We start from the raw sequence: 14,879 nt of genomic DNA, 5'->3' as shown, positions 1-14,879 counted from the left end.
TTTTAAACACTCTCTCTAGCTAGTTGTCTTGTCTAAATGAGTTAGGAGATAACAGAAGGTGCCTATTTGCCATGTAGCAGCAGGGAGAAAAGGGGGTTATGTTTAAATGTACCAGAGGTGGCGTGGGGGGGCAGATGAAACACAGGGGCATGTTCCCTGCTCCATGACATGACTTTGTGTCCCCTTTGCTCCGCTCTCTGCCCCCCCCACCACCACCACCACTATGGTATCACCCCCAGAAAATGCCGACAAGCAGCTAAGTCCCGACTAGCAAGCATGAGGAACGCCTCTTCCCCGGTGGGGTGAGTCTGGATTACCCAAAGGCTCCCCAAAGCATACATTTAAAATCAGCACCTCCACATATTGGCGCAGGGTGAAGCCGTAAGACGCCTTAATTAGCCATCTTGTTCCCAGATACCCTTCAAGACCACCACTTCTGCCCAGAACCGTCTGCTAACTTGTGGCTAACAGCAATCAAGATGATATTGGAACATAATATGTTTAGAAGCAAAGTGCTGAACAAAATATCTGTGTCATGGGCTAAGTATTCAGCTGCAAGGCAGGACTATGTGGTGTTATCATGTGACTCCTAATGTGGAAAGAGCAATGCATACCTGACCACACTTGATTCACTAAATTGTGGTAAGCAAAATTACATGCGTGGTAAGCAAAATTGCATGTATTGCATTCTGCTCTACTGACATGCAGTAACACTTTACACACATTATTCTGGTGAACACAGTTTAGTAAATACACCCCATGTGTTTACCTGAGTGTGAAAGCGACCATTGAAACTTGGGCGATTAGCAGGCGTTTACTGCTAATCGCCGGCTAGTGCGTTTTAAAGTGCTACTGCAGTGGCTTGCAAAAGTATTCGGCCCCCTTGAAGTTTTCCACATTTTGTCACATTACTGCCACAAACATGAATCAATTTTGTTGGAATTCCACATGAAAGACCAATACAAAGTGGTGTACACGGGAGAAGTGGAATGAAACTCGTACATGATTCCAAACACTTTTTACAAATCAATAACTGCAAAGTGGGGTGTGCATTATTATTCAGCCCCCTGAGTCAATACTTTGTAGAACCACCTTTTGCTGCAATTACAGCTGCCAGTCTTTTAGGGTATGTCTCTACCAGTTTTGCACATCTAGAGACTGAAATCCTTGCCCATTCTTCTTTGCAAAACAGCTCCAGCCCAGTCAGATTAGATGGACAGTGTTTGTGAACAGAAGTTTTCAGATCTTGCAACAGATTCTCGATTGAATTTAGATCTGGACTTTGACTGGGCCATTCTAACACATGGATATGTTTTGTTTTAATCCACACCATTGTTGCCCTGGCTTTATGTTTAGGGTCGTTGTCCTGCTGGAAGGTGAACCTCCGCCCCAGACTCAAGTCTTTTGCAGACTCCAAGAGGTTTCCTTCCAAGATTGCCCTGTATTTGGCTCCATCCGACTTCCCATCAACTCTGAACAGCTTACCTGTCCCTGCTGAAGAGCAGCACCCCCAGAGCATGATGCTGCCACCACCATATTTGACAGTGGGGATGGTGTGTTCAGAGTGATGTGCAGTGTTAGTTTTCCGCCACACATAGCGTTTTGCATTTTGGCCAAAAAGTTCCATTTTGGTCTCATCTGACCAGAGCAACTTCTTCCACTTTTACTGTGCCCCCCACATGGCTTGTGGCAAACTGCAAATGGGACCTCTTATGCTTTTCTGTTAACAATTGCTTTCTTCTTGCCACTCTTCCATAAAGGCCAACCTTGTGCAGTGCACGACTAATAGTTGTCCTATGGACAGATTCCCCTACCTGAGCTGTAGATCTCTGCAGCTCGTCCAGAGTCACCATGGGCCTCTTGGCTGCATTTCTGATCAGCGCTCTCCTTGTTCGGCCTGTGAGTTTAGGTGGATGGCCTTGTCTTGGTAGGTTTACAGTTGTGCCATACCCCTTCCATTTCTGAATGATCGCTTGAAAAGTGCTCTGTGGTATGTTCAAGGCTTTGGAAATCTTTTTGTAGCCTAAGCCTGCTTTAAATTTTTCAATAACTTTATCCCTGACCTGTCTGGTGTGTTCTTTGGACTTCATGGTGTTGCTCCCAATATTCTCTTGGACAACCTCTGAGGCCATCACAGAGCAACTGTATTTGTACTGACATTAGATTACACACAGGTGCACTCTATTTAGTCATTAGCACTCATCAGGCAATGTCTATGGGCAACTGACTGCACTCAGACCAAAGGGGGCTGAATAATTATGCACACCCCACTTTGCAGTTATTTATTTGTAAAAAATGTTTGGAATCATATATGATTTTCGTTCCACTTCTCACATGTCCACCACTTTGTATTGGTCTTTCATGTGGAATGCAATAAAATTGATTCATATTTGTGGCAGTAATATGACAAAATGTGGAAAACTTCAAGGGGGCCGAATACTTTTGCAAGCCACTGTATATAGCAGTGATCTCAGTGCCATGATTATAGGCAAACACAGTGTATGCATTTCTTTTTGGCAATTTTTGAACGATCGTGATTCTAATGTTAAAGAAATGCGAATCGTGATTGCTCAAAAAATCGCCAAAAAGTACAGTAAAAAAATACACGATTAATGCGAAAAAAAATGGTATTGCTAGAGTTTTGCGACTGCAAGTGGGAATGGGCCCTAAGGCTTGCATCCCTTAGGAAGTAAATGATGAGCGATTATAAGACTTCAGTCTACTAAGAAAACTAGTCAGGCTCTTGAGGTGTGACGCCTGTATGGATAGCTGCACAAGGGGTTACTGAGTATGAAAAGTTTTGTTCTGAAGGTATTATTTAGAATTTACAATAATTGTCATGATTGCTGTGAGAATTGGCTTGTTCAGTTTAAGATTCCATCCCAACTTGAGTGTATTGTTTATTCCTTGCTTTATATTCATATCATTCATCATCAGTAAACAATATTGCACCCTAGGCGATTGCAGGCTTTACCCACAGTATGGCTGAAGGGGATTTTGCTGCACTGGATGCTTTAGCTGAAGTGAAGTCGGAGTTCCAGCACAAGGGTCTCTCACTAAACATAAAGGAGGCTTCCGACTGCAGTCGCACCCATGGAGGGGAGACTGCAGAGAATGATCATACTTCCAGTTCAAGTGATGTTTCATTGGACAGAGAAACAGAAGGCAAACACAGTAAACCAAAGAGTGCTTGGATGGAGAAGGATCCCATATCCACTCAGCGCGACCGGTCTACATCACCCTCTCTGAAGGTGTGTTACATTCAATTGTACCTCCACATTTATTTTTGAAAGACTGATCCTCACCAGGTTAGTTATGTACAGGCCAAGTATATTAGGAAGCTGTATTGCACAGACATAGGGACATCGGCTCTCGGGAACAGATCATATGGTTCAGAGAAGTCATTTTTTGACGTAACGTAGCATGGGGAATTGAATAAAGGACACCTGAACTGAGAGGGATATTGTGGCTGCCATATTTATTTCCATTTTAACCCTCCTGGCGGTCTATTAAAAACTGCCAGGGGGCAGCGCAGCAGTTTTTTATTTATTTTTTTTTTTTTAAATCGTGTAGGGAGCCTAGGGCTCGCTACATGATAGCTGCTGTGCACCGGCATCCCCCCACCCGCTCCGATCGCCTCCGGCTATAAAGCCTGTCCGGAAATCCCGTTCTGAACGGGATTTCCATTAGGGCTTCCCCCGTCGCCATGGCGGAGCAGCGGTGATCGGTGTGCACACGCAGCTAGCAAAATGCTAGCTGCGTGTAGCAAAAAAAAAATATGCAAATGGGCCCAGCAGGGCCTGAGAGCCTGCGCGGCTTACCCCGAACTACGTTACATTACGCCTTCCTGGCGGGGTTACCGACAGGAAGGTTAAGGGACCCTGAACAGACAATAAAAATGGAATCTGAACTTACCTGGGGGCTTCCTCCAGCCCCCGTAGCCCGCGAGGTCTCTCAGCATCCTCTGGTTCCCCTCCATGCTCCCACTGGCAGCTCCGGTAATGCGTGTTTTGGCCGGCTCAATCACGTGCCCGTCGCTGTGAGCATTCTGCAGAAGCACGGTTCATTCTTTTCAGGAACTGCGTGTGCAAAGGGAGCTCACGGCAACAGGCATATGTGATCAAGCCGGGGTGCGCAAACTGGCCTTCTCAGTTGACTCCCAGCCAAGTTCCACGCTACAAGAGCCTCCAACAGTAGAGCGGAGGGGATACAAAGTGAGCCTCGCGGGCTATGGGGGTCTGGAGGGAGCCCCAGGTAAGTTTAGACTCCATTTTTATGGTCTGTTCAGGGTCCCTTTAAACAATACCAGTTGCCTGCTGATCTATTTGGCTGCAATAGTGTCTCAATCACACACCTGAAACAAGCATCCAGCTAATTATTATTATATTTATTGATTTATAAAGCGCCAACATATTCTGTCGCGCTGTACCAAGTAAGAAACAAACATGGGGTACAAAACAATACAGAGAATGGTACACACACACACACACACACACACACACACACACACACACACACACACACACACACACACACACACACACACACACACACACACACACACACACACACACACACACACACACACACACACACACACACACACACACACACACACACACACACACACACACACACACACACACACACACACACACACACGATCTTCTCAAAAAATTAGCATATTGTGATAAAGTTCATTATTTTCTGTAATGTACTGATAAACATTAGACTTTCATATATTTTAGATTCAAATACACACAACTGAAGTAGTTCAAGCCGTTTATTGGTTTAATATTGATGATTTTGACATACAGCTCATGAAAACCCAAATTTCCTATCTCAAAAAATTAGCATATTTTATCCGACCAATAAAAGAAAAGTGTTTTTAAAACAAAAGAAGTCAACCTTCAAATAATTATGTTCAGTTATGCACTCAATACTTGGTCGGGAATCCTTTTGCATAAATGACTGCTTCAATGCGGCGTGGCATGGAGGCAATCAGCCTGTGGCACTGCTCAGGTGTTGTGGAGGCCCAGGATGCTTCGATAGCGGCCTTAAGCTCATCCAGAGTGTTGGGTCTTGCGTCTCTCAACTTTCTCTTCACAATATCCCACAGATTCTCTATGGGGTTCAGGTCAGGAGAGTTGGTAGGCCAATTGAGCACAGTAATACCATGGTCAGTAAACCATTTACCAGTGGTTTTGGCACTGTGATCAGGTGCCAGGTCGTGCTGAAAAATGAAATCTTCATCTCCATAAAGCTTTTCAGCAGATGGAAGCATGAAGTGCTCCAAAATCTCCTGATAGCTAGCTGCATTGACCCTGCACTTGATAAAACACAGTGGACCAACACCAGCAGCTGACATGGCACTCCAGACCATCACTGACTGTGGGTACTTGACACTGGACTTCAGGCATTTTGGCATTTCCCTCTCCCCAGTCTTTCTCCAGACTCTGGCACCTTGATTTCCGAATGACATGTAAAAGTTGCTTTCATCCGAAAAAAGTACTTTGGACCACTCAGCAACAGTCCAGTGATGCTTCTCTGTAGCCCAGGTCAGGCGCTTCTGCCGCTGTTTCTGGTTCAAAAGTGAGTTCATGCTTCCATCTGCTGAAAAGCTTTATGGAGATGAAGATTTCATTTTTCAGCACGAACTGGCACCTGCTCACAGTGCCAAAACCACTGGTTCCTGCACAAATTGCTGGAAGGAAGTTTTTTACTCTTGATAAACGAGACTGTTACTATAAGTGCCAGAAACGGCCTAAAGGAGATCTTTTGCTAGTTGGATTAGCATTTTATCATTATTTTTTACACGGAGTCGTGCATTGCTTATTTTAAAAGGTGTTTTCAGAAGGGCCCTTCTTAGTGTGAGAGGTGAGCATGAGTGGGTGAATGATCTATGAGGTGTTGTGTAAATTTCTTGTTGGAATTTTATGCTATTAGGGTTACTATTAATAAACGAATTTGGGGAATATCCAGCGCGTGCTATCTGTATTTTATCTTTGTTTTTGTGGAGAAGGGGTGGAGGGATTCCCCCTTGTAGCACGCAGCGGAGCAATAGTTTACTATTGTATTTGGGCCCTCCTCAGCGCCTGGTTTGTACATATACAACTAATGTTTATCAGTACATTACAGAAAATAATGAACTTTATCACAATATGCTAATTTTTTGAGAAGATCCTGTGTATATATATATATATATAAATACAGAGGGTGCTGCAGCACACAACAGGAAAATAGTGACAGGGGCTCTTGGTTACGCTTTAACGCGTTTAAGCTCACCAACTGCGCCAAAGTGTCCCCGATCTGGTGAGTCCTACTCTAACCAGGCAAAAATGCTCGTTTTTATCAGCGTTCTAGTGGGAACCATGCCAAAAGCCCAGGGGTCAGCTAAATGGGAGAAATGAAATTAAAAACACCTCACCTTCTACTAGCTACTAACTGAACTATGAGCACCGCTCATTTAAATGCTTAACTGTGCTAGAGATGGGTGTGGTTATGCACGCTCACAGGGGAAAATAATATAAGCCAAGGGATGAGCAGCACAAACCGATTTTTATGCAATACTATGCAAAGCATGCACGCAGCACTGGAGAACCCCAATCTCCATAAGAGATTGGAGATTGGGGTTCTCCAGTGCTGCGTGCATGCTTTGCATAGTATTGCATAAAAATCGGTTTGTGCTGCTCATCCCTTGGCATATATATATATATATATATATATATATATATATATATATATATATATATATATATATGAAATACAGAGTTGGTACAAAATACAGAATTGGTAATTCCAGAGTCCTTGCAAGCTTACAATCTAAATCTGCATAAAGGTGGCCACCTGATTGTAACATTTCAAAAATATGGCCAATGTACCACACAGCTATGTTCAATTTTTCCCCAATTATGATAAAAATGATTGGAAACTCTGAGAAAATTGCTAGGGTGTGTATATTAATAATTTGACAATCTAACACACACCATACAATCTTTAGAAAAATGGAAGAAAATTTTCCAGCATTCCGGATCGATAAAAATCGGGCGATCGGATTTTTCAGTTGAATGAAAAAAAAGCTTTTGATTTTTTTTTGGGAGATATTTATTGAATTGTCGTAAAATTGGATCATTTTATTGTATCGTGTGTGGCCACCTTAAGTGGTGCATTGCTGTGCGGCAAGCTACGTTACAATGCGGCCGTTATGCTACACCGCAGCGCACCACTGGGAGCCTAGCCAGAGGCTACATTCACAGAGGCTTTGTCAGGGTACGCAACGGATCAGAAAAATAGCGCCGCACATTAACCACACATTGCGTGGCATCCAATAAGGCATACAGTTGATGAAAAGTATGCTTCACAGTCACTGTTAATGTGTGTTTAAGTGGGAATGCACTTCATGCAGTGCGGTGGATGCATTGCGGTACCACGTGTGGCATCATAATGCACTGCATGCAAATAGTTACAGTGGAGCATACTTTTCATTGGCTGTATGCTTTAGTGTGCGTTGTCACTCTCCCGTTGCATTGAGTTCCTGCTGTTAGAGGGAACCACTGGGAACCTAGCTTTACAGGCAGATGATCAGCAGGACGGCCAGGCAACTGGCATTGTTCAACTACCTAAAGACCTCCCCACACCAACGGGCGTGGATGCGGCGGCAGCCCCAGGACCGCCTAACGCCAATTGGCGTCAGGTCCTGGAGCCGGCTACTAAAGGAGATCGTGCGCAGGCTGCGTGCGCATCTCCTTCTCGGGAGGCGGAGCTGTGCCCCGCCTTCAGTCAGGAGACTGTTAGACGGCGTAATCGCCGTCTAGTTACATGTACAGTGCTGCGATCGTCAGCAGCGCTGTACTGGGGACAGCCGTGTGACACGGCTGTCCCCTCCATAGGCTGGACAGTGATCGGCTGTCATAGGCTGAAGCCTATGACAGCTGATCACCCTGATTGGCTGGCAGGGGGAGGGAGGGAGGGAGGGAGGGAGCAGGGGGATACAAATAAAAAAAATGCTATTTTTATAAAAAAAAACAAATGAAATAAATATTTATATAAAAAAAGTAAATAAACAACTTTGGAGCGATCAGACCCCACCAACAGAGAGCTCTGTTGGTGGGGGGAAATCACTCGTGTGCTGTGTTGTGCAGTCCTGCAGCTTGGCCTTAAAGCTGCAGTGGCCAATTAGGGAAAAACAGGCTGGTCTTTAGGGGGGTTTAACACTGCGGTCCTCAAGTGGTTAAAAATAAATTATTCATTCTCTTGCTTAGTCACATACGCCATGTAGAGGCTCCCCAGAGTTCATATGTGTCCTAACTCTGGCCCTGTAACATGCATAGTGTAAGCATGCTAGCATATGGAGCTTCAGCCTATCCAAAGATTAGGAGCACATATCCTAATACTAATATCAAGTCCCAATTCCTGCAGGTGACAGTCCCCATACAATCAAGACTTAAGCCAAAACAAAGGTTGGATTCAGACAAAGACAACATCACTTCACACACATGCTGCACTCGGCATATAATAGTCTGACTACAGGACACTTCCGAGACAGCAGGAACAACACAAGCCAATACTGAGGTTGTATTCATACAAAGACAAACACATTAAAGTACAAAACTGAAGTGACAGGGAAATTAAGGCTGCCATATTTATTTCCTTTTAAACAATACACAATGCCTGTCTGTCGTTCTGATCTTTCATGCATCAGTACTGTCTGAATCACACACCTGAAACAAGCATGCAGCCAATCCAGTCACACTTCAGTCAGAGACATCTGATCTGCTGCATGCTTTTTCAAGGCTATGGCTAGAAGGATTAGAGGCAGAGGATCAGCAAGACAGCCAGGCAACTGGTGTAATGAATATGGCAGCCTCCACATCCCTCTCATTTCAGTTGTGCTTCAGATAACTCAAAACATTCACAGAAATAACAACTAAATTATAAGTTGAAAACACACAAATTATTATACACTACCAATATGAAAGAATAAAAACCTCATACCAAGAATTCGACACCATTTGCACTGTGTAAAATATCAGTTGAAAATAATATGAATTGCTGTAGCCTGCAGGCTGCAATCCCGGCGAGCGGAGGGCTGATGAAATGGCGCAGATGTGACGTTGTGGGGCAAGCGGGGAAAACAAAGCTGATGGCCATTGCTGGGCCAAATGGATCCGCTTGGCAGAATATTGGCTTGGGCCGGCTGCAGAGGGATGCTGTACACACATTGGATTATCGGTAGAGGCGGTTGTTATCGGCTGCCTCAGCCATCTTTGATCTAGCGTGTTTACCGGCAGTGTTTGATACCACTTCTAACATACATGCAAAGCTGACACTATCAGCTTTGCTATCACAGGGGGGCCCAGAGGCTTTGGGGGGGCCATTCTCACACCCTCTCCTGAACCGAAAGTGTAGCCAATTAGCAAAAAAAACCTCCCAGTTCGCTCACAAAAGCCGTCCCTGACACCTCCTCCCACCATGCAGAACAGGGAGTAGTGGGAGCATCTGTAATTTTTTTTCCAGCTTCCAGACGCTGCTTCACCGCAGTACACTCCCTGCAGGCATTCAACGATCACATGACCTTGGGTTTAGGGACCAAGGGGGCCCCATGCTAACATTTCTGCAGGGAGCCCTATTAAGTCTAGTTACGCCCCTGTAATATGCTGTATGTGTTGTTTTATTCCCCGAAACATGAAAGTCAGTGCGCAACAGGTGTGTGCAGACGGGAATGTAACCAGCAATATCCATGGGCAATATAATGCGATCTGAGGGATGTGACTGTCTTCAACTGTATATATCACACAGTCATGTTTTAGGATATCTTCCAGTGCAGCTCACAGATGGGCGTTTCTGTGTAGTGTAATTCAAGCAGAGCAGGATCATCCACCAGGCAACCTAGGCAGGTGCCTAGTGGGTGTTAAGGGGCCCACAAGTCACTTTCTTTGACCTCTCTCCACTTTTTACTTACCAAAAAGACCACAAGGGGGCCCCAAATCTACTACCTTGCCTAGGGCCCCATTACAACTTAATCCATCTCTGAATGCAAGACAAGGAAAGGGGGCGCTCTATGGTGTGATCTTTTCATATAGCAGTAGCGCTAATTAAAACACTCACAAGATAAGAGTTAAAATTGCATATCTCACAAGACCAGGCGATCCTCTTTGCACAGATGCCAGTGTGGCTGGCAGGGGGTGGATGTGACGGATGCTGACAAGCGTGAGGGATCCCTTTCTCCTTAGACAGATGTAACAAAGCATTTCAACAGTACCAGTGTCTTCGTCTAGTCCAGTGATAGGCAAACTTGGCTCGCCAACAGTTAACCACTTGGATATATCCGTCTAGATAGCCTGCCCTGCTGCAGCTGAGCCAGGCACACTCCCGCCCGCGCTCCTGCCACCTTCCGCTGCCCCTGAGATCAATGAATGGGAACACAGATCCCATTCATTGATCTATGTCCCCCTATGAAAAACCAACAGGTTCTCTGAAAAGCCTCGATTTTTTTGAGTTTCACGTCCTGTAAGAGAGAGCCCTTGCTTACAGGATGAAAAACAAAAAAAGTGACTGTCGCCATCTTGTGGCCAAATAGTAAAACTACATCTACGTACATTTAAAAAAAAAAAATACACAATTATATTTAAAATGATCTGTTTACCTCCCTACTCTAAAAAAAACGCAAATAACATTTTTAATAAAAAAATGACAACTAAAAAAACCCAACCTAAATAGTTACCTAAGGGTCTGAACTTTTTAAATATGCATGTCAAGAGAGTATATTACTATAATTTATTAAATTAAACGCTTGTAAATAGTGATGGACGCAAATTGATAAAATGCACCTTTATTTCCAAATAAAATATTGGCGCCATACATTGTTATACGGACATAATTTAAATGGTGTAATAACCGGGACAAATGGGCAAATAAAATACGTGGGTTTTAATTACGGTAGCATGTATTTTTTTAAAGCTATAATGGCTGAAAACTGAGAAATAATGATTTTTTTTCTTAATATTCCCATTAAAATGCATTTAGAAAAAAATAATTCTTAGCAAAATGTACCACCCGAAGAAAGCCTAATTGGTGGCGGAAAAAAACAAGATATAGATCAATTTATTGTGATAAGTAGTGAAAAAGTTGTTGGCGAATAAATGGGAGGTGAAAGTTGTGCCTCTGTACAACTGTACAACACTTTGTATTTGAGTTTGACACCCCTGTTCTAAGGTCTCCTAAAATGATCCTTCATGTTCATTATGAGCAGCCAATTTCTGCTCAATTCTCTGCCAAGCAGCCTGTTCTGCCCTATGAAGAGGGGAGGGGGGAGAACAAATGAGCCGCAGTGGGAACGTACAGTAGTAGGCACGCATGTTTTTCCAGCATGTCTGACACTATGATCGCTCTCTGCCGATGTCTCTGAATGCCTGTACACACCATGGAAAAGCTCCTGAAATGATCACATTTATATATTGTAATAGCTGGTATTACTTGGGGGACAGTTTTCTTAGTTCCCTGTACAATTCTTCATTAAAGCCACCCAAATACTTTCAGATGAAAGCTGAATGGGACCTGGATCTGATACTTCAGAAGCTTACAGATGAACGGACAATGCTAGAGTTCGATTTGGCAGAAGACACTGGTAAGTTCAGATAATTAACCCTTTAGCAATCAATTTATTTAGAGGTTGCAATGCCAAAAACAGTGCACGTATTTCAAATGAGATAATTGTTGAAGCTGCTAATGGGTTAATGATACTGGAGCTATGCGAACTTGGCACTCTTAAGGCCCATGCACACGGCGTACAAATGTCTGTACAGACACGTGTTGCGTGACAGTTCAAAGGTGTGTATGCTGTGAGCGACAACGACAGTCTGCAGACAAGGGGCTTGATTCACAAAGCGGTGCTAACCTACTTAGCACGTCTAAAGTCTTTAGATGTGCTAACCAGGGTGCTAAGTAGGTTAGCACCAGATTTCTCAATCAGATCGCGCGCTAAGTACAACGCGCAAAGTCCTATGCAAGGCTAAGTCCCATAGGCTATAATGGGCACTTCGTGCGGAGCGCCCTGTGCTCTTCGCAGTGCGCGCGCAAAACCTTGCGCGCGTTGAGTTTTGCGCACAAATTAGCACGCGAAAAGCTCTTTTATCGTGCTAAGTGGCTTTTCACAGGCGTGCTAATACTTAGCACCGCTTTGTGAAACAAGCCCAAGGTCTTGTCCGAGCGATTAAACTGTTCAATCGTTTGCGGATTTTATCGCGCAAACCATCATGTAGTCTGTTATTGTCCTGCTGTGTGTACGAAAATCTTCTACAGACGGCAGAGTCACTACCAACAGACATCTGCGTAACATCCGGTGGAGAGTCGGCTCTACGTAGTCTGTGGCAGACAGCTTCCGCAGAGTCTTCACCTTGTTTGTGGTCGCATGTGTAATTGTTGCGAACTCGAATTGTCGCTTCCATTTGTGCGCTGTTGTCTTTTGTCTGTTTGTTGCTACAGACAAATGTATGCCGTGTGTATTCACCTTTAGACAGGGGCGTTTCAGCCACCAGGCAAGGACAAGCGGTTGCCCGGAGCGCTGGGTGGGGGCAGGGTGCCAGCACGGAGGGGGGGGGGGACTGGGGACGCGCCCACCTTAACACCCACCCCCCCCCCCGCTAGACTGTGGGACCCCCATGGTGAACTGGCCACGACGTCTAATAGACGCCGCACCAGTTCATTCCCGTAGCCCGCAGCTCACCGCTCCAGCCTACATAGTCTTCCGCCAGGCAGAGCAGGGCTACGGCAAGATGGTGCCCGAAGCCCTGTACTGGAGACTATTTGTGTCTCCAGTACAGGGCCTCGGGTGCCATCTTCCCGTGGCCATGCTCTCTGCCTGTCAACGTGGGACTTTTGCAGCCGATGGCTGCAGGAAGATCGTCGGAGGAGCTGCGCCCAGGGAGAGGAGTCTTCTGCAGGTGAGTAAATGCTATTCTTTTTACAGGTGAATGGTGATCATTTGTTTTTGGTGACACGCTGCCCACAAAGGGATTATTTTGTAGTGAAACATTGCTGCGTTAGGATTATTTTCTAGTGAAACATTACTGCATTAGGAATCTTATATGGTGAAACACTGCCACATTACGATTCTTTTATGGGGAACCGCTGCCACATTACGATTATTTTATGATGAAACGCTGCCACATTACGATTATTTTATGGTGAAACGCTGTCTTATTACGATTATTTTCTGGTGAAATTCTGCCACAATATGATTATTTTCTGGTGAAAGATTGCTGCATTATGATAATTTTCATGAGGGGGCACCATACGGAGGGAAGGGGGGGGGGGGGGGGGGGCGCCACACAAAGGGGGGGGGGACAGGTTTTATCGCATGGAGTGACAAAAAGGCTAGAGGCGCCCCTGCCTTTAGGTACTCAGTCATGATTGGAAGGTACCAGGAAGAACCAGAACTGAAAAGACACACAGAAGAAACCAAGGAGCTAATGGTAGAGTAGGTCAAATTACCAGGCGTAACTGGTAGGGGCAACAGGGATTAGTGTAGTGTAGCTGGGCAGTGTAGTGTAGAGTAGCTTAGAGAGTTTTTTGGGGTGTAAAATGTCCATAAAATGCCCCTGCACTATAGACGCACCTAGGTTTAGTTATTTTTTTGTTTATTTATTTTTGCCCTCCAAAACTAGAAGTGTCTTTATATGCCAGAGCGTCTTATAGTCCGAAAAATAAGGTAGCTTTGAAATACCTTTGAAAGTATAAATTGACAAAAAAGTGCCTCAATAGAATAACCTAAATATTAAACGTCTTTAAAGTGGACCTAAACTCTTGCACAGGACAGAAGGAAGACATAGAGAAATGCGCCCTGTATGTATTTAGAGAGTTTAAATCCTGTCTAATTCCCCCTCATCTGTAAATAATCGCAAATTGTAATCTGATCTCTCAGCTATGTCTGCTGGTTGCCTGGGCATAACAGCAAATTTGTAAACACTGGATGTTAACCCTATGTCTGCTTTCATAAATGCAGGAAGTAGACACACTGCAGATGTATTGCAGGATTTGTATCAGCTGTAACAAAGACATGTTTTTCTTTAAAGGTTATTATGCTGTTGCTTATCTTTTAAAGCAGAGAGGAAGTTCTGAGTTCAGGTCCACTTTAAAAAGATTAAGAAAATAACCTATATTGGGTCATTATACAAAAAGGTCACAAATAACAAACTGTTTTGAACCTCGTCTCATAATGTGCTAGTGGTTATATAAGAAGGTGGGCTGTTTTTGAGAGAGAAGGTTGTGCTTATGTTTTGGGGAGAGGAACCCTGAGGAAATGGCCTGGATATTCCATTCCTTTACACAATCTTTATTTAATTAAAGTGATACGAGTTGTTTATTATCACCGCAGCAGAAGTCATATCACCCACTTGGGTTTCTGTGGAGAACAATACAAAGAAGCGGCAGGATCGGATAATGGAGGAGCTGCTGGAACTTAGCATCCGACAATCACAGGCCTGGTCCCCTGCCCAGCAAGTGGCACCGGAGCGGACGGTGATTCCAGTGAGCAGGCAGAAGATTCCTGTCAGGTATTTGGGGATAGAAAAACCACAAGGAAGTTGAAGAGAGCCCGAGGTGCGGTTTAAAAAAAAAAAAAAATAGGCTACCTGCTCCGGGGGGGCTGGGCGGATCAGGAAGCCGCTATCCCCGTAGCTCCTAAGACCTGCTTTTCCCTAGTTTCACTTTTGTGACCTCTGGGTCACGACACTGGAAGGAGAAAGACATTATCTCCCAGCGTGCAGGGAGGCGGGGGAGCGGCTGGGGTCATGGCCAGGGAGAGACATCTGCCCAAAAGCAACTGGGAAAAGCCTACAGGAACGCCCCTAGGGGGCTTTTTGAGCAGGGAATCCCTCTCC

General features: G+C 44.7%; 1 protein-coding gene across 3 annotated transcripts in view; it reads left to right on the top strand.

The window, feature by feature from the left end:
• LOC137524412 (dynein axonemal assembly factor 8-like) overlaps nt 1-14,879 on the top strand; it is a 259,050-nt gene that overhangs the window by 9,761 nt on the left and 234,410 nt on the right. For all 3 annotated transcript variants that reach the window (XR_011022677.1, XM_068244202.1, XM_068244201.1), the window contains exons 4-6: nt 2,958-3,251; nt 11,539-11,626; nt 14,375-14,552. Coding sequence is in view for 2 of the 3 variants with exons in the window: in XM_068244202.1 (XP_068100303.1) it covers nt 2,958-3,251; nt 11,539-11,626; nt 14,375-14,552 (560 nt within the window). In the remaining variant the exon portion in view is untranslated. The remainder of the gene's footprint in view (nt 1-2,957; nt 3,252-11,538; nt 11,627-14,374; nt 14,553-14,879) is intronic.

This window comes from Hyperolius riggenbachi, chromosome 7 (genome assembly GCF_040937935.1).
Source record: "Hyperolius riggenbachi isolate aHypRig1 chromosome 7, aHypRig1.pri, whole genome shotgun sequence".
In the NCBI taxonomy this organism is placed as follows: Eukaryota; Metazoa; Chordata; class Amphibia; order Anura; family Hyperoliidae; genus Hyperolius; species Hyperolius riggenbachi.
This window is presented reverse-complemented; position numbering and strand designations above follow the sequence as displayed.